This window comes from Cupressus sempervirens, chromosome 2 (assembly GCF_028749045.1).
Source record: "Cupressus sempervirens isolate cs-2001-9-10 chromosome 2, ASM2874904v1, whole genome shotgun sequence".
NCBI classification, from domain to species: domain Eukaryota; kingdom Viridiplantae; phylum Streptophyta; class Pinopsida; order Cupressales; family Cupressaceae; genus Cupressus; species Cupressus sempervirens.
In genome coordinates, this window is record NC_143119.1 from 740,928,261 (window position 1) to 740,947,773 (window position 19,513).

The window sequence follows — 19,513 nt, forward strand, 5'->3', positions numbered from 1 at the left end:
ACAGTACTTGTTAAAAATATTGCATCACAACATTCTAGAAGGCCATTACTTAAAGGGTATTTGGTGAATATCATGTGTTGATATTGTGGAAGACCAATACTCATGATATTAGATGTAATCAAAAAATTTTAAGTACTTGGTGCATATCATGTATCAATATTCTGGGAGACCAATACTCATGACATCAGATGTGATTTCAAACCTTATTTGAGTATTTGGTGAAAATCATATGTTGATATTTTGGAGACCAATACTCATGTCATCAAAATGGTGGATATCTTCTGATTAAAGATGTTTTATCATTCCTAATATTACCAACGACGTAATATGTCTTGTGTTTATCCTCCCTAGCTAAGAGGGAGTATTGATGTTTGATAGCTTCAATAAGATAAACCTATATATAATTATATATGAGATATAATTTATATATATGTTCATTATATTTGAGAAATAAGGTTATTGTTATATGAGATATATGTATATGTATGTGTGTGTGTGTGTGTGTGTGTGTGTGTGTGTGTGTATAATTAAATTATTTATTATATTCATTTCTCTGAATAACAAATAGACATGTCCCACGAAAGGACATTTCTATTCATGGCTTATGCTCAATATAAGTATAAGAGGTTGTTGCATTTGAAAAACACATACCCATCAAGCAATGCTATTACATTTGCAACAATCACAAAATCAACATGGTATGTAAATGTACTCAACACTGCCATTTGTTGGTATGTGCGTTCCAAATGCAACATCCTCTTATATTTTTATAGAGAGAGAATAGGCCATGAATAGACATGTCCCTTCATGGGACACGTCTATTCATTGATCAGATAATTAATAATCATAACAAATTTAATCTCATTTATATATATATAATTTTATCATAAAATAATGACCTTATATCTCAATATAAAGAACACGTTAATATAAATTATATCTCATATATAAATATCTATAGGTTTATCCAACTAAAGCTATCAAACATCAACACTCCCTCTTAGCTTAGAAGGATAAAGACATAAAAATAAATATAACATCAACGTAATATTACAAATAATAATTTTAAGGATATCTCATTTGATATCTCAGAAGATTTCCACCATTTGATATTGCATTTGATATCATGAGTACTGGTCTTCCAAAATATCAACATATGATATTCACTAAGTACCCAAATAAGGTTTGATATCACATATGATATCAAGAGTATTGACCTCCCAGAATATCAATGATATTCACCAAGTACTCAAAAGGTTTTGATATCACATCTGATATCAAGAGTATTGGCCTCACAGAATATCAATGATATTCACCAAGTACTCGAAAGGTTTTGATATCACATCTAATATCAAGAGTATTGGCATCCCAGAATATCAATGATATTCACCAAGTACTCTTTGAGTAATGGCCTTCCAGAGTATTGAGATGCAAGACGTTCAACATACACTCAATTTGTTTGATCTCATAATACAAGTTATTGTAAAATCGTCACCTTACAGTAACTTCTACAAATACAAGTGACATCATTTGGAAGTCATCACTTCCTCGTGATGTACACAGGGGTTGGGTCCATTGAATCCCATAATCATGAGATATATTCATAAACTACAATCCTCTTGACTACTCCAATTTTTTAGAGAATCCGTCTCAACATGGTTTACTCCCTCTGAATCAATATGATCGAGATCACCGAAGGTTAACTAGATCGTATCCTCTATTTGAACCCTCTCTTTCAAGGTTGCCTCTAGCAAAATGGCAGGCCCCCTCTGAATCTCAATCTCCCTCTTCCTGCAATAACATTCTCAGAGGAAGATCAAGGCAAATAATTCTTATAGAAATACAAGGGAGAGCCTACAGTGAATAGATAAATAAAATACTCAATAATTTTGCATGATAATATAAGATCAGTCCAATAAAATATAGATAAATATCTAACTAAATATATACTTTGAACATATATGCATATATTCAAATTTCTAGATATATTATTCAATCTATATTTTAATTTACATCTCATCGTATATATAATGACACTATATTTTTATAAATAGAGCCTCACTTATGTAAAGGAACCGCATTACCTTAGTTTACCTCTGTGGGGCCCGATGCTTATACACTTAATGGTTCCTTATTTTATGTTAAGTCTTTACTTGTATTACATGGATGCCATGTTCATTCTCAATGCATGTACTATTATACTGCTCTTGCCCTTAATAAATGTTGTTATTTGGCACAAAACCGGCCTCCTCCATAATCTTCATAGCTTCTACAGCCTCATCAAATCTACCAACCATCGTTAGACATTGATGAACATCAAATCTTTCCTTGTTAAATTTTCCATTGCCATTCTCAAGTTTCTAATACTATATAAACCAAATCAACATCACAGCTACCAGACAATGGGAACTCGTGCAAAATCATACTATAGACCAAGCTGGAAGGCCTATTTTTATCACTGACCAGAACAAACAAAGCCACAACATCCTCCTAAAGATTTTTCTTCCGCATCTTGTGGCCTTCGTTTGTCATTCTGGTACAATACTGTGAAAAAATAATAGTCCAAAATTGATCAATGCATGAATTTTGTCATAAAAGTGCTAACAAATGTGACTGAAATCGATTTTAGTGGATGCCTAGTTGAAAACAAAAAAAATTAGAAAATTAAATGTGATTTCTGATCGATGAACAACGAATGCTTCTCTACATTGAGTGATCGAAATGCGAGTAAAGCCCCCTTTAGGTCGTCAACTCTTCTTGTCAACTGAATCATTTCAAAAGGATACCGTGATTTGCCTTTGGAGTATGTCGCCGAGCCCCTTCCAAATCTATTTTGTGGAAGCACCAATTACTCCCAAGTCAATGATTTGATATCAGGAGTCATAGAAGAAATTTCCCAAAAGTAAACATTTGTCCATTTCCGAAGACATTGATATCTCTTGGCACCATATTGTAATGATGCGATTTTACAAGCTGTGTTCCATATCATCTGCAAAATAATCCCTTGTTGACAGCGATCTCATACCATTCAAGGCATATCAAATGGTAGGATATCATCTTCGATAGCAATTTGATCAAGGTAGATGTTTAATTCAGATTTGATCTTTTGAAAGATCCCTAAGACCAAGTGGCTCTGATACCATGTTGGATTTATTCAAATATGTTGTAAATGTGCTAAGCATAGTTTGTAGACTTGGACTCGGAGAGTACTCAACAAGCCCAAAATTTTAAACTCGGAAAAAACTCGACATATACTCAACAAAAACTCGAGGAAAACTCGACAACTCAGAAAGTACTAAAATTTAAAATCTCTTAAAGAAAAATATATTATTTTGTAGAATACAATTACAAAATGTATTAAATTAGTAATTGACATTTCAATGGAGAACATGTATAGTTTTATAGCACTATAATGATGTGAAAAATGCATCTAATCCAATGTTTTCCCTGCATCAACATATTTACCTATATTTTTAACATCTATAAATATGCGAGAGTTAACCTTGAGAGTACTCGCCTAGCAGAAAAACTTGAGAGTACTCGGAGAGTTTGCAAACTATGGTACTAAGCATTGCCATTTGTTGGTATGTGTGTTCCAAATGCAACATCCTCTTAGATTTATATATAAAGAGAGAATAGGGCATGAATAGACATGTCCCTTCATTAATCAAATAGTTAATAATAATAACGAATTTAAATCTCGTGTGTGTGTGTGTGTGCGTGCGTGTGGGTGCGTGTGTGCGTGCGTGTGCGTGTGTGTGCGTGGTGCATGTGCGTGTGTGTGTGTAATTACTTTTTCTCATTATTTTGTGTGTGTGTAATTACTTTTTCTCATATAATAATGACCTTATATCTCAATTTAAAGAACACATAATAATATAAATTATATCTCATATATATATATATATATATATATATATATATATATATCTGTGTGTGTGTGCGTGGGTGTGTGCGTGTGTGTGCGCGTGCGTGTGCGTGTGCGTGGGAGTGCGCGCGTGTGTGTGTAATTACTTTTTCTCATATAATAATGACCTTATATCTCAATATAAAGAACACATAATAATATAAATTATATCTCATATATATATATATATATATATATATATATATATATATATATATATATATATATATATAATGGCATTTAATCCATCAGATGTTACACCCTTGAGCAAGGCAAGGCCATTCTCCAATTGGATACTGTGCAGGAAATAATTTGTCTCATGGTTGGGAGTAAAGCACCTTGATGATGTCTCCCCTCTCTAGCAGATAGATGTATTTGGAAACACTTCAACATGATTCAGAATTGTATTAGGTTCTGTTATTTACTTCAGTACTTGTTTTTCTTACCACAATAGTGATAAAGATAAAAGTATGTTTCAGCTTAAAGTCTATTTGAGTTGCTGCAATTAAGAAATGATGATTATTAAAAGCCGATCAGCTCTTGCACTTCCTCTCTTTTCCAAAGGAAAATTGTTATTGCTAAATGTGTAAATTTGATTTACAGCAAGTAATGTTGAGTTTATAGTATTGCATACACAATTATTATAAGAGTTTATCCTCGAGTCCTTATATGCAAGGTACACATCCTAGGTTCTTAAGGAAGCTAACATGTTGCAAACTGGATGGCTTTTGCTAAAGCCCTTATGGTGTTTATTGCTCAAGCAGCTCATTTTCTAAATGGGTCAAACTAACAACACTTCAGTGCTCTTTAGTTGGGTTTCGGCTCATTTCAACTTAAGACAGGCCTGATTGCTGGAAATAGGATAACAATAAGCTCTTGCCATTATATTTAAAGGATTAAGTGGGTCAATTTCATGTGCAAAGTGCTCCAAACACAATTAAATTTTAAAATACCTAACAATCACAATTTTAAATTTCAAGGTACTGACACATTGCATTTTCCCTGAAGCAAACACAATTTGGGACTATTGCTTGCTCGTGGAGGGTAAATGATAGTTGTGAATTCAAAATCAGTTGAACCAGCAACCACATTAAAATCTGTCACTGCCCATGCCAGAGTTTTCTTAAGTTTACTTAGGAACCACAAAGTACTATTCCACTTTCGGTGATGTTATCACATATCACTTTTCCACCTTAAGTGGGACTTCCACCTTTGGTGGACTTATAACTTTATCACTTCTCCACATTTTGAGGGTGATCCACCTTTGATGGAGCTATTACGTTCTCACTTTTCGACATCTTGAGGGTGATCCGCCTTTAGTGGATGTGCTCCACAAACTCCTTTCCACCTTGGAGTGATCCACCTTTGGTGGACATGTGACACTTCACTTCTCCACCTTATGTGTGTGATAAAGTTATAACTTTATACATCATGTCATTAGATCACCACACTCATCATAATTTTTAGCACTCCTATGTTCTTAGCTTGGTCTATTTAACCAAGGGGTCTCCTTTGTAATGATTCAATGATGTGCATTAAGTTAATTCAGTCCTCCACTAGATCAATTATATTGCATTCTTAGTAAGAATACAGTTTATTCTTGTCATATTATTTCTCTCTTGTTATTGTGCTTTACATTAGGCCTCCAAATATTGGGTGGCTACCTTCATAGACAAACCTTACAATCTTAATCACTATGCACATGCCAATATTGAAATAGCAATTAGGTCCCTGCACCAACACCAATCAATTCCTCTTCAAGACTCAACACATTTTCATTTGCATCACCATGATTTCTATGGGCTTCATATAGCACTAATTGTCTTCAACTTGATAAACACCAAACTAATATTTAGCATCAATAGATTGGTGCCAACTCTGTCATTGTTGCTCATTGCTAATTCTACGCTATGTTCATGTATGTGAAGGATATTTTATCATGGCGACACACATCCACTAGCAAAACAAAACATATTTTCTTGTAACACATGGCATGGAACCCTTTTCAATCCATCAATTGATTAGAATGTAAGCTTGTCAAACTATGACTCCAAGATGAAAAAAAATCAAAAACCACTCCACAATGAAAAAAATTCAAAAACCAAACTTTGGTGGCACCTAAAGTTGAATAATCTTACAAATTTTGTATGTGCCCCTTTTGACAAACACATAGCCTTGAACTTGTCAATACAATACAAACAAAGTTGACTTAGTCTTGATCAGCATTCAAAGGGAATAATTGTCTCAATTACTTAGCCAATACTCTTCTAGTTGGTTCTTCGGTAGTCAAGCCCATCTATAGTGCCTATAAAATAGGTAGGTGCAAGGAAACAACTAAATTTTTGGTTAAAAATTTGTGGAGGGGTGGAAGATTAGTTAAGGTGGTTCTCTCCATTTAGGGACTTGTTTGCAATGATTTAAAGGCACAATTCAAAACCACCTGAATGGAAGTAAATATTAGACAACACCAAGAACTAGAAGGATGAGTTTGTTAGAATCACCACTGCTATTACACCAAAAGCTCGAGTTGTCAATGAACGGCACAATAGCTAGAGACAAGGATCCATGAGAGGCAATTAAGCACATGTCACAAATCCATCAGTCTATGTTGAATGGTACCTTCACCTAGAGGAGATGGAAGCACCAACCTCCCAACAATCCCCTACTCAACATGGCCCAAGGGATTTAAAACCGTAGCCCAATGCTCTAATACCACTTATTGGAATCACCACTGTCATTACACCAAAAGCTCGAGCTATCAATGAACGTTACAACAGTCAAAGACAAGGATCCACACGAGGTGGTTAAGCACGTCACAAATCCATCGGTCTATGCTGAATGGTACCTTCACCTAGAGAGGATGAAGGCACCAACTTCCCCACATAGTTTTCTTTATTGTGAAAATTACAAACATACACTAGAACCCCATTTTTTGTAAGTCACAAAGCCACAGTCATCTTCTTATGCCTAAAATGAAAACCCACGAGTCAACCATTGTAGGTTTTGACACCGTAACCCTCCAATAATCACTACTAGTTCAATTTTGCAATAGTAGTCAAGAAGATATAATGTAATGTCCCCAATTGGGACTAGACTTAATTTATCCAACATTTCTCAATTAGGGTTTGAATTGTAACATCCCCAATAGGATTAGTCAGTCATCTTATTAGGTTTTCTTTAACACTTATGTCCAACCTATTAGAATAATAGATAATAGTCTATAATTAGTTAATAATAGACTATTTGTAAACTATTGTAAATATTAGAATGTTTCTAATATTTAAGTTAGCTGTTGATAACTGATAGCTAGAATAGGATGTTTCTATTCTTTATGATATTTTCCTAAAGAAACATCCTTCCATTCATTTGTATATAATGACCTCTTGGTCTCTATTAATAACAAGCAAGTATTTTACCCATTACTCCGTAATATGGTATCAAAGCCTGTGGATGTTCCATGAACGAACCAAGCATGTGGATGTTAACTGTCACTACATATGACAGCTGGTTGAAGACGGAACAATAGACTTGCAATATGTTCCTACCATAGATCAAACCATAGACATTCTCACCAAGCCTCCTGGTCCTGATAAGTTTGTCAAATTTAGAGGATAACTTGGTGTTGTGGATAAATTAACCATTAAGGGAGGGTATTACGATAATAGATAATAGTCTATTATTAGTTAATGGTAATTTATTTGTAAATATTAGAATGTTTCTAATATTTAAGTTAGTTGTAGATAACTAATAACTAGAATAGAATGTTTCTATTCTTTACGATCATTTTCTAAAGAAATATCGTTCCATTCATTTGTATAAAATGACATCTTGGTCTCTGTTAATAACAAGCAAGTATTTTACCAATTACTTCGTAATACAACCTTAGTGTCATTCCAGCTCAAGATAGAAGGAGTAGTTGTTAACCAAGTTGCCTAGATACCAACTTTGCAATGGATTCCCTCAAAGTCCTTGAGCCTTTCTTGGGACAATGCCCACAAGGCACTTGGGGTTGTTGATCCACACCCTATCTGGGTGAAAAGATCCATTGCTTGGATTTATACAAGCCCCTCCTTGGTAGCATTACAGCTTGCCTTCTATATGTCAATAGCAATAGGATTTGGATACATGTAATTTTATTAGTTTGTTATGAATATGTTTATTTTACACAAATGAATATATATAATTCTTATTTAGTATTTTTCTGTAGATCAGTATTTCTCATTAGTACGTTACAGCATTAATTGTTGTCAAAAACAGTGCTTGCCAGCATTGCAAATAATTCATCTCCTCTATTGATAATCATTTTGTTTTCTTTATATTCATTGATATAAATCATCCTTACTTTATGATGAGTAATAATTGTATTTACAATCTACTCTTCTTCCATAGAATAGCAGATATGATAATAAGAAATGTTTGATGGTGAAAGCAATGATTTTGATCTTCATTAAACATCCTAGGCACCAAAGAGTTGCATCTTATGGAGAATAGACATGCTATTTGATAATAATTAGTTAATAATAATCAAGTTTGTTAGTTAAATATATATTTTATTATGTTTTATTAAATATAGAATTAAATAGATATTTATTATGATTATATTTTTTTAATTAATAATTATTTATTTTGATGATCAATATATAATGTATTTATTTACAATATTAGTTATTTTATAAAATATTTCTCTTGCAAATATTAAAATGATTTAATGTAAAACTATAGGGCACATCACAGTCCTACCCTCCCCAAAATTACTTGTCCTCAAGCAATATTAATCTTTACAAGTCTTTCACTGCAAGTAGCTAGGAAACTCTAATATCTAAAAATTCATATTTTTGAGTATTACTATTCTAGATCAACCAAATAAGATATACATTTGAAAGAATATGCATGAATATGTGAAGACATGAAGCATACATGAAACATAACCTCTAATGCATGAAGACATGAAGCATACATAGAGTAAACACATAATACACACATTGTTAGGTTAATTCATTTATGTATGATCAATTCTTTATTAGTATAATTTCACGTATACACGTATATACATGTAGATTCGTTTTCATTAGAATGGTTCTACATTTTATCTTTTTACCCTGGAGGATGGCAGGATCATGCTCTGTTACCACTTGTAATGTGCTCTATTGGGAATGGATTTAATTCATCTTACATTTCTCAATTAGGGTTTAAAATTTAAATTGTAAGAAGGCTAATCAGGCTACCCACTAAGTAATGGTACACAAGGACCATCTTCATCTAAAGAAATAAACAAGAACATTCTGACAAATTGTCACAGGTACAAAATAAGTCATGACACAGAACAAACTTATAACAATCAGCATGAGGACGATTTGAGTGACCTCCTAGTAGATTACAGAGCAAAGAGTTTAAAAGAATCCAAATTGGATATTTCTCTCATTATATTTTTTATACATGAAACCAAATTTATAAACGCAAGCTAAACCTCTACAAGCAAGCCTCGCAAAGGCCTTCAAATCAAGCTACGAAAGATAATGGTTCCTGCATTCAATGAGTACAACAAAACCTCAGATAGAACTTGGATCCAAAAGCTGAACACATACTTTTCATTGAGTCCAACTTTGGACCCATGTTTTAATTAAACTCGTTCTTATTCTATAAATGAAGGAGGAACTGCTTTTGACTTTTGCAAATTCATTTATTCTGCAGGTGTTTTAGATTATTTTATATCCATGCATTTTTTATATTCCAAAGACTTGCCAAGGTTTTTCTGACTAAGTTTTTAGTGTTTTCAGGGTCTGCCTATGTATTACCAAATCTGAGTTTTCAAACTACAATCCAGTTCAAAATAGCATCTCCTGTAAAACAATGGCTGTGCTTGAGAACAAGAGCTGTGTTTTCAATCTAAATGCAAGCATGCCAAAGAAATCAAATTTGTTGCCACAAATTCATCAATGGTTTCCTCACTAAGGTGATTTAAAGGCTCAAGGATAGACAATAATTTTATGAGGACATTTTACAAATTTTTCCTTCAACTTGATTTGATGTCATTTTAGTATTTTATCATTCCAATGTTATAATACAATGAAACACTCTAAAAATAGGCAAGAGCCTACAATGCATCGGCAAATTGAGAGCCCCTCATCGAGGAGGTCTTGGGTTCAAATCTATTTGAAATTAACACAATAATAATTAATCTTAACAATAATAATAAATGAATAATAAATCATCTAGGCTTCGGCTGATTACCTATCGAAAAAAATTAAAAAAATGAAACAATCTAAAAATATCAAACCCAAGAATTGAAGTTGTCTGTAAATTAAATCTAGATAAGTATAGAATAAAATTTTACAAAAACCATCATCACAAAGGATGCACTCCATTCTAAATTCCTTCAGTCAGTTGCAATTAAAATTTAAGGAAACTTACCCAATAACTTTCATGGGTGCAAAATTGATGCCTTCATAAAAAAGAAAAGCTCGCTTTGGCAGGCTGGCACAATTCATTGACAAAGTTCCTTAGATAAGTTATATCGTCTAGACTTGAGCAGTCACAAGAAATTTGATAAAAAAAATACAAATAAGAGTAAGCAACCTTATCATTTGCTTGAGTCCTTGCCATGCACCCTACGTAGGCCATGGTGCCCATGTAATGCAATATTTGTTTTCAAATACAGTAAGGAATTTTATATTGGCAGCTCCACAATTGCAAAAAAGCTCACCAAGGAGAATGGTACTTTTTTCTAGTTGAAAAGATAAGAAACTGTCATCATCATTCTAGTCAATAGAGATGATGATTTATCAAAACATAAATTTTTGCACCAAAAGCAAAGCATACTCTGCTCCACTCTGTTACTGGCTACATCAGAAGTGAAGTCCTGGACTGTAGGCCCAGCCCAGTTCTGTCCCTAGAAGAGGCCCACAGTCTGGTACTGTAATGGGGTAACTCACAACCCCAAACAAAAAACATATGATTTCAATGAAAGATGAAAAATTAAACAGTTACAGATAAAAAGACCTAAAATAACCCTAAAACTAAGTACATCAGTAACCGCTGACTATTCCTATAATTTGAACATATAAAACTTTTTGATTTATTGTCAACTATTAATATTGAATATCAACTATTTGATTTTGTAAAACTTGTGTACGATGTTGCTATTTATTATATTTCTAATATTAAAAATCTCTTTGGCTATTTGTTATATTTCTTATATTAAATGATTTTATATGGTCATGCCTAGGCATACCAAGCCTGGGTGAAAAAACAATTGGTGAACAACAAAGACAACACATGTACACAAAATGACAACTTAGGTCGAGGACCAAATCCATTTTGTGCATCCTTAAAACAAATCAGAATAAACAATAAATAGATTGATCAAAATATAACACACACAATCATTTGGAGGGCTATCTTAGACACTATTGCTCATTTTGATAAAGTACAAGGCAGGAGAATCCCCAAAGGAGATGTCCTAGCCCCCAGCAAATAACCACACAATACACAAGATATAAGATCTGATACCAAACGCAACTCTTTATTCATAAAATAACCGATTGCATGCAATGTGTCAGGCTGTAAGGCCTTCCCAGTTACGGCAAGTAATAGTTCTGCAAAAGCCTCAAGATCCAATCCAAACCCTAGATAGTCTAGATCCACACTCTGCTAGAAACCTCCAAGGGAAATCTAAATTTGTGCTCACAAGTCACCAAGCAATCTCCTTGTTTCCCAAGCCGCAGCTACTAGCTCTTCTCAAAGTTCGCTCCTCTACTTCATCCTTCCCTCCAAGCTTCTACTAAGTAGAGATCACACCTTGAGAGCTTGATTACAAATGCTCATATGCCTTGCTTAAATAGGCACTTACCACCCAAGATGTTACAAACACAGCCAATGTGGGATAAAAAGTTATTTGCAACTACCTTGCAACAAATATTTAATTCTGACCCAAATACAACTAAGCACCACCATGTGGCCATTTAGAAGTTTACATTGCCTTTGTGGATCACAACAAATATTAAATGCATGACTTAAGGAACTTTCCACAAAATCTTAAGATGCCACCTACACACCTCGACAAACGAAATAACAACCATTTTTTCTTATTTTTCTTTTTATGTCACCCATGCACCTCGGTAAATGATAGAGCCTTTTCTCTCCATTTTTCCATTTTCTGTTTTTTTGAATAATTTTTCCTCTAATTTTCGTCACTTTCTCTCTCCTCCACTTTTTTTTTTTTTTTAATTTTAAATCACACCCCATTTCGTGATGCAAGATGCTCCTGCATCACATTTTCTTTCAGCTTAAGATATCATGAATCTTAGGAATGCAATTTCTGAATTCAAACAAACCGAATGCCCATCATCAGAAATTTTAAATTATATCCAGAAAATGATATTCTCTCAATGAAGTCTCAAAACAATCGAGTTGCAATTTAAAAAGCAGCCGCAAATACAGCAATGCACCCAATCCAGAAAATTGGCAATGCAAAAGAGTTTTAAGTTCTCAGCACTTCCAATTTCTGCTGAGACTGCAAAACTAGTACTATAAACATCTTCTTTGAACTTGTACTAACGCAAAGTTTTGAAGCTCCTGACACTGGTGAGAAACAAAGTCCATAGTTTGACCAGAATACCTAACTCTTTTCTGTGCAGACTAGCTTCCGTTTAACAGATCAGCTTCTCAGTGGCATAGCTTAACCAATTTAGGAAACATAAATAGAAATTTCATAGCTTAACCAATTTAGGAGACATAAATAGAAATTTCACGTTTGTGGTTCCACAAACTATAGCGGCCCTCTTGTAGAGTTGGATTACACAAAATTGCATGCAGCTACAGCTATGTCTATACGTCTACTGCTCCCAATCTGTCAAAGCAAATATACCCATGCCTCTGCATATACGAATATCAGAATTTCCCTTGAACTAGGCAAAAAAATAAAGAATCTACTCTTGATTGCCTTGCAGATATGCAGAATTGTTCATTTAAGTTTATATTTGCCGAAACTGTTGAAAATTCTGTGCTATATGATTGATTGGATGCATTGTTATACTGAAGACCAACATTCAACCCACAAGGTTCTGGCAGGTTCTGGCCGAGAAGGACACCCTCAAAGGGCATCGGAAATAATGCCTGCCAGATTGCCCCTAACCGTGTCCCCAGTTGACCTGGGCTGGGTGACGTCTCATTTACCCTTGCCCGAATTAAAATATTGACAAATGCCGATAAAATAATCATCCGACTGCTTCAACTTGCGTATGATGTGTGAATTGATTAAGATTCTGTACTTCCTTTGATTTCAAAATTCAAAAATGATCTAATTATATGATTATGTATGTTGTGGATAGCAACATAAAGGAGAAGAGTTCACGTAAAAATAAGGAAAATCTAAGTCATTGAAAAGCTTGATACCCGAAATTGCCAAACAATTAAATGAAATTAGAAAAGCATAAACACAAAATCACATTTGCAATCTCAAAGAACAAATGCATGAATAAGAAAAGCCTCTGCGATTGAATAAAATCGTAGTCTATCAAAATCTTTTTGGCAAAATTCAAAAAGAAGGAAAGGGAAAACCCACCAACCTTGCCACAGATGACATCGTCGGCAAACTCGCAGATGGCGTCAAGCGTTCTATCAATCTGCTTCCGCAGAAAAGGATTGGGAGCAATACTGGACTTCCTGAGCCAATAATGCCCGACCATACGACCCTCGTCCGGATTGGCAATCGAACCACCCTCAAGCTCTTCCATGGCCTTAAAAGCGCGTTGAAATTTGGGTTCCATCGCCTCCACGAATTCATCGGTAAACCCAATTCGGCTGACATCGATATACAATCCGAGCTCCTTGTGCTGATAAAGCCAATCCAGATACCGATTCCACAGGACCGTGGGCTCGGTCTCCAGCCCTTTCTTCTTTTTCAGAGAAATTGTATCAAGAACATTAACCTCTCCAGCCACAGCAGCCCGAGTTCCACTCACAAGACGGCATTTTTTAACGCTGATAATGCCGAAATTTGAAATCTTGGGCGAAATCCTCTCACTGGGAAGCAAGCAGCTTTTTCCACAGGCTGTTGCCTGTGCTCCCCCGCGGAATTTGAGACAGACAGGATTTTGGGCCATCATAGTTGTTCTTGGAGCCTAAGGAGACTCGATCCCCTGATGGCCAACTGATTTGATGAAATGCAGAGCGGCCAAGCAAGTTTTGATAGACGACTTACGGCCTTACATCGCCCAAAGTTTCGTCTTGTCCGTCTCTGGTATTCTTCTTTTCGTCTTTTTCCAACTGTGGTAAGCAAATTTTGTTTATATTTTCACCGATTTCTCAAGTCAAATCGATCGATATGGAACTTGTGACCGGGTCGGAAAAAGAAGACGGCCATCAGTTTTTCCTTGTGACCCGGTTTTAATAGGGAATGGTTATTTTGTACTATATTCTTTATTTTTAAATAAATTTCATTGGGCAAGTGGAGAGTTAGTTGGGGGCACTTGTGAATGAATGAATTTTAATTATATCTGTGAGATCATGCAATGCAAATTTAAGGGGTCAAGAGAACTAGAGTTATCAATTTTTAAGTTTTTTTAAAATGTTGATTCTATCTTCTGTCACCTTCTTAATTAAATGAATTGATAAATTTGTAACATCAAAGAAAATTAGGGGAAAGGGGGTGATGATGATATCAATATGTGTGGATAGGTAAGATGCAAATGTATATTGATTACCCCTAATTTTAAGTGGTGTATTAGGGAAAGTGAAAGAAGGTCAAAGATGTATAACCCTTCAAAGGGGACTAAACTAGATCAGCACAACCGTAGCAAGATGCAAAGGATGTCAATGTCAAATCTAAGTCCCTTATCAAGATCTATACTCCAAGGACAACTATCTATCAATGTTCCTTCCCTTGATTATTATGTTATAGGTTGATTTGATTAAGTGATTACTAAATGCAAGTAAATTGATCAAATAAGATGCAAATTATGAATGAACTTCCATAACAGCTAAAACCATGCATTTTTTAAACCAAATGATAAATACGATGAAATGATAATGTAAAGTACCAACCTCACCTTGTGGGCCAAGGTATAGGAAAAATTTGTGAAATTGTTGTCAAATTTTGTCAAAATTTGAAATTATTTAGGATATGGGATCTACAAGCTAATATTTATAGATTTTCTGAACCTTCGGACCTCTGGATAGAGATGACTTGGAGGTCAGGGACAACTTGGGTGAGGGACAAGGCCATCCCTCACCTGATCTGCACAGATTTTTGAGATCCAAAGTTGAGTTTGCAACATGAAACCCTAGATCTAAATTCTAAGTTCTTTGATCTAAAAAATTATAGATTTGCACCTACAAGTGGGAAAATGGGATTTTTTGGGTGGGGATGGACTTGCATTGGTCAAGCCCTAGTTGAGGAATCAACGTTCAAATGATAAAGCATAAATAAGAAAGACGTGTAAATATTCACCTTATTTTTTAAACCTTTGTGGAAGGATTCAGATTTGTTCTCCACGAAGATGTATCAATGCTTGTATGTAGATGATGATGTAAAGCAAATAGATCCATTAATACTAATTTATAGATTCATGAATGAAGACGTGATTTTGAATGCTTGGACAGTTGGACTCTTGAATGTTCCTTGAAAGCTTGCTTGAATAGATGATGCCTTGGATGAATCTTGCTCTCAAATGGATGCTTGAAAATGATAACGGATGATTGATGAATGTGTGCAATAGCTTACATTAACTATGAATCGTAAATGGACTACCAAATGAGGAGATAAAACCTTTTTTATAATAATTTTAGAACAAAAAATGAGAAGGGTTGACTCAAGAAGGAAAAATTAAACATGTGATATGAGGCAAGATGCCTTGGGTAAGGGACTACCTCATCCCTTATTAGGGGTGAGGGACAAGGTCATCTTTTACAAAGGCTTCTCCAAGTCTCCTTGTCCACTTACAAGGGATATCTCCCCTTTTATACAAGAAAATAGCCATTTTTGGTTTACAACCAAATAAGCATTTTCCTATTTTACCATAGAAAAATAATCCCTAAACATATTTTTGTTTATAAAAATAGATATTGAAACAAACTTATCCCTTAATTTGTCTTTAAAAAAAGGCTCATAATGTTCGAGCCTTAATAAAATCTCATTTCTTTAGCTTATCCATGAATAAACTAAGTATCACCTTAAAAATAGTTGAGATACCCAAATGGTCTAATGGTGGGAAATATTAATACAAAGGGATAGTTCTTAACTCCTCATACATAACCGATTGGACACAATCTTTAACAAAATTCGCTGACAATGGTGTAGAATGTATTTGAGGATGCTCAGTTGTGGGTTCAACTCACACTAAAGGCACTTTTGTCTTTTACATATTTTGTCTTATATAACATAACGAAACAAAGTTGTCACCACCATTTGGAGGTAAACTAGAGGATAGAAGAGTCCATGGTCGACTCCCATAGCTACCATTTTGCCACCACACACAGCACACCAAAGTCAAATGCAACTTGTCATTGTCAAATATTGATTGATTCATAGATGACACATGTCAACTTGTTATTGCTCCATGTGTGTCCAAATATGATTGGTCGACATCATTCAACTATTGTTTGTACCTACTCACTATGTGTTTATGTCATCGTGATGTCACTATTTCACTAGTCAAGCTTTTTTCCTAGGTAACTTTGACCAACCATACCTTTTGCGTATAACTTGGATTTCATCCGTTCAAAAAGCATTGAAAAGATTTTGATGAGCTCTTCAATTTGAGACCATTTTTTACCAATTTTAAAATGGTCAAATTTTCACCTTTTTGGTCAACCTCTTCTATGCCTATTTGACCAAATCATTTACTAAGCATGTCTCGAGCAAATGGACTCCTTTTGACATGTTTCAAGTTGTGTCAGGAACACTCCATCATGCTCTATGCGTTGATGCCAATTTTAGTAGATTTTGAGTGGGTTGAATTTTTGAGGTCTTCAAGATCCACTTGGATCAAAGCATCACTGATTTTCTCTATAAGTCTTTTTAGTTTATTTTGACAAAAGAAAACTTTATATGGTCCTATGGTATTCTTATTTGTATAATTAGTTTTGAATTACTCAATTCTCAAACCTTTTTTTAAGTGTAAAATATTTGTTTTCTACAATATAGGAAAAAAGAGACTTTTGAGTAAGCTTAATCCTTTTACTAACTTCTCAATATCGCATTACTCTAAAATTGCTAAAGTATTCCTAAAGTTTATGAAGTGAGATGGAACACATTTAATCTAGTTATTTTTTAAGTTTTATTTTCCAACTAAATGATCAAAATAAGCATATAGTCCTATCTTGACTTCTTATTACTTAAAAGTTAAGTTATTACTCTATACAACAAAGTCTTTCTTATATGGTGAAGGTAGGGATAGAAACATACACTCCCTCAATTATTTATCATCGAATATTACTACCAATATAATCTTTTATTACAGTCAACACAAGATATATTGTTGTTTTGAAATAACTTATAAATGTGATATCCCCTAAATCTAGCTCAATTTGTAGAGTGAGGATGTGTGGTTAGGTATTTGCTAGTCCTAAATGCAGTTTTATCATTTGTAGAAACAATATTTTATTCTCTTTTCCAAAAAAATGCAACTATAAGGTATGGTTATGCATTAAGAGTGAATTATTGTATTCTTATAGTTCCCTTACACCAGGTGCAACCACATAAATTTGTCAATATGCATTATCCAAGGAACACAACTCAAAATAAGGTATATTATACTACATAGAAGCAAAATCAATTAACAATATAATATTATATGCATGAAGTCATATCATGTGAGTAAAATTATTGGTTATCTTATAAATGTTTATAGGGTAGAATGAGATACACAAATGAAGCCTTATTTTCTCTTTTTCTAAAGAAGAATTGAGGCATAGTTGCCTAAAGGTATTAACTAGGTCGTAATGATCCAAAATTCTAACATATGTATGCTAATAGAGATAAGTCCAGCATAAAATAGAGAAGGCATTCATTTAATCTCTAGTTATACTAACCATCTAGAAGGCACACAAAGAGTTCTATCTAACATTGAGGTTATAAATGAGCCAAATTTGAATCCTTAGAGTTCCCAGTGTGGAAATATAGGGCTCTAATACCAAATGTAATGCCCCCGCTAGGGAACCCAAAAGGACAAAGCTAAAAGCTACTATGTTTGGTTGATAAATTTATGCAATGATTGTAACACGAACTCCTTATAAAGGATTGGAGATTATGTGTATATGTATCAGGAATTGAAAAGATAAGTAAAGGGGAAACAGGACATCTCTAGGAGAAATGAAGGGATGTATGAACACATTGTATTATTTCAAAAAGATCAGTGAGGTAATAATGAGGTCATGGTATTGTATGTTTCCTTGTATATAGATGATGATAATGATAATATGTAAGATGAATAAAATAATAATATACTCTTTATAATGTTGTTAAATTAATGATCAAAGTAATTATTGAATAGAATATAATTTGATAAATATGCATAGTTAATTGTTTAAATTTGTCTAATGTATATTTATTGCATGTTAAGTAGATGCTTTTGATTTACAAAGCTTAAGACATTAGCTCCTAATTTGGAAATGGAAGTTGTATAAATATTGCTTCAAATCAATAAAAAAATATTTAGGAAAGACTATGAAGTGTTTTTTATCACACCCTAACTTCTACAAGAATAGATGCGGAATAACTTGATCAAAAGTGGCTCAACCTTATATGATCTCTAAGACTCTAAAATAATGCAAAGAAAGAAATATAAAGATGAATACCAAATCAAGTAAGAAATGGGAAGTAAACATAAACTAGAAAGGGACATAAATTAAGTAGGGAAATGTTAGAGAAATTTAATTGAGAAACAATTAAGAAATGCTTGTTGAGTTAGATGAGTAAAAATAACTCTTGAATATGGAAACTAAGAAATGTGTTTAAGGAAAGTGTTAGGGAACATATTAGGACTATTACATCTATGATTAAGTAAACTAGTAAAAGGTGTTCAGAAAAAGAAAAAAAAAATTATCCACCAAACATAGTAGCTTTTACCCTTGTCCTTTTGGGTTCCCTAGTGGAGCATTACAATATTGGAAAGAGAGAAGATAGATCTTGGTTTAAAGCTATTTATTTTAAGTGCGGAAAAGGATGTAGAGATTTTGAATGTAATTTTTTGGGTAAGAAGATAGGAAGTAGTAGCATAAATGCTTTGATTTAAGAAGTAGTTGATACACATAATGAACTTGAGAAAAGAGAGAATTTGATGGCTAGAAGAACCTTATGGAGTGAACAAATGAATAAGGAACTTATTTTGAGGAAAATTGATTTCAAGACCAAATGTAAGATTGAAGAAAAATGTTGCAAAGTAATCATTTACAGTGGTAGACTTGATAATTTGTCATTGAAAGAGTTGGTAACTAAGTTGATTTTACAAAGATTGAGACACCCTAATCCCTTTCACATTACTTGGATCAAAGATGAGCATAAGTTAGTGGTAAGTGAACAATTCCTTGTGAAGTTTAAGATTGGGAATTAATTTTATGAAGTCTTATGTGATATTATATCTATAAATTGTTATCATATTCTTTTAG

At 33.8% G+C, this 19,513-nt stretch overlaps 1 protein-coding gene across 1 annotated transcript in view; it reads right to left on the reverse strand.

Annotated features, from left to right (window-relative positions):
- The window catches only part of PGI1 (phosphoglucose isomerase 1), a 29,112-nt gene extending 14,943 nt beyond the window's left edge, over positions 1-14,169 (reverse strand). The window contains exon 1 of the mRNA XM_089815258.1: positions 13,474-14,169. Coding sequence (XP_089671384.1) covers positions 13,474-14,013 — 540 coding nt within the window. The 5' untranslated portion in view covers positions 14,014-14,169. The remainder of the gene's footprint in view (positions 1-13,473) is intronic.
- Between the last annotated feature and the right edge of the window lie 5,344 nt (positions 14,170-19,513).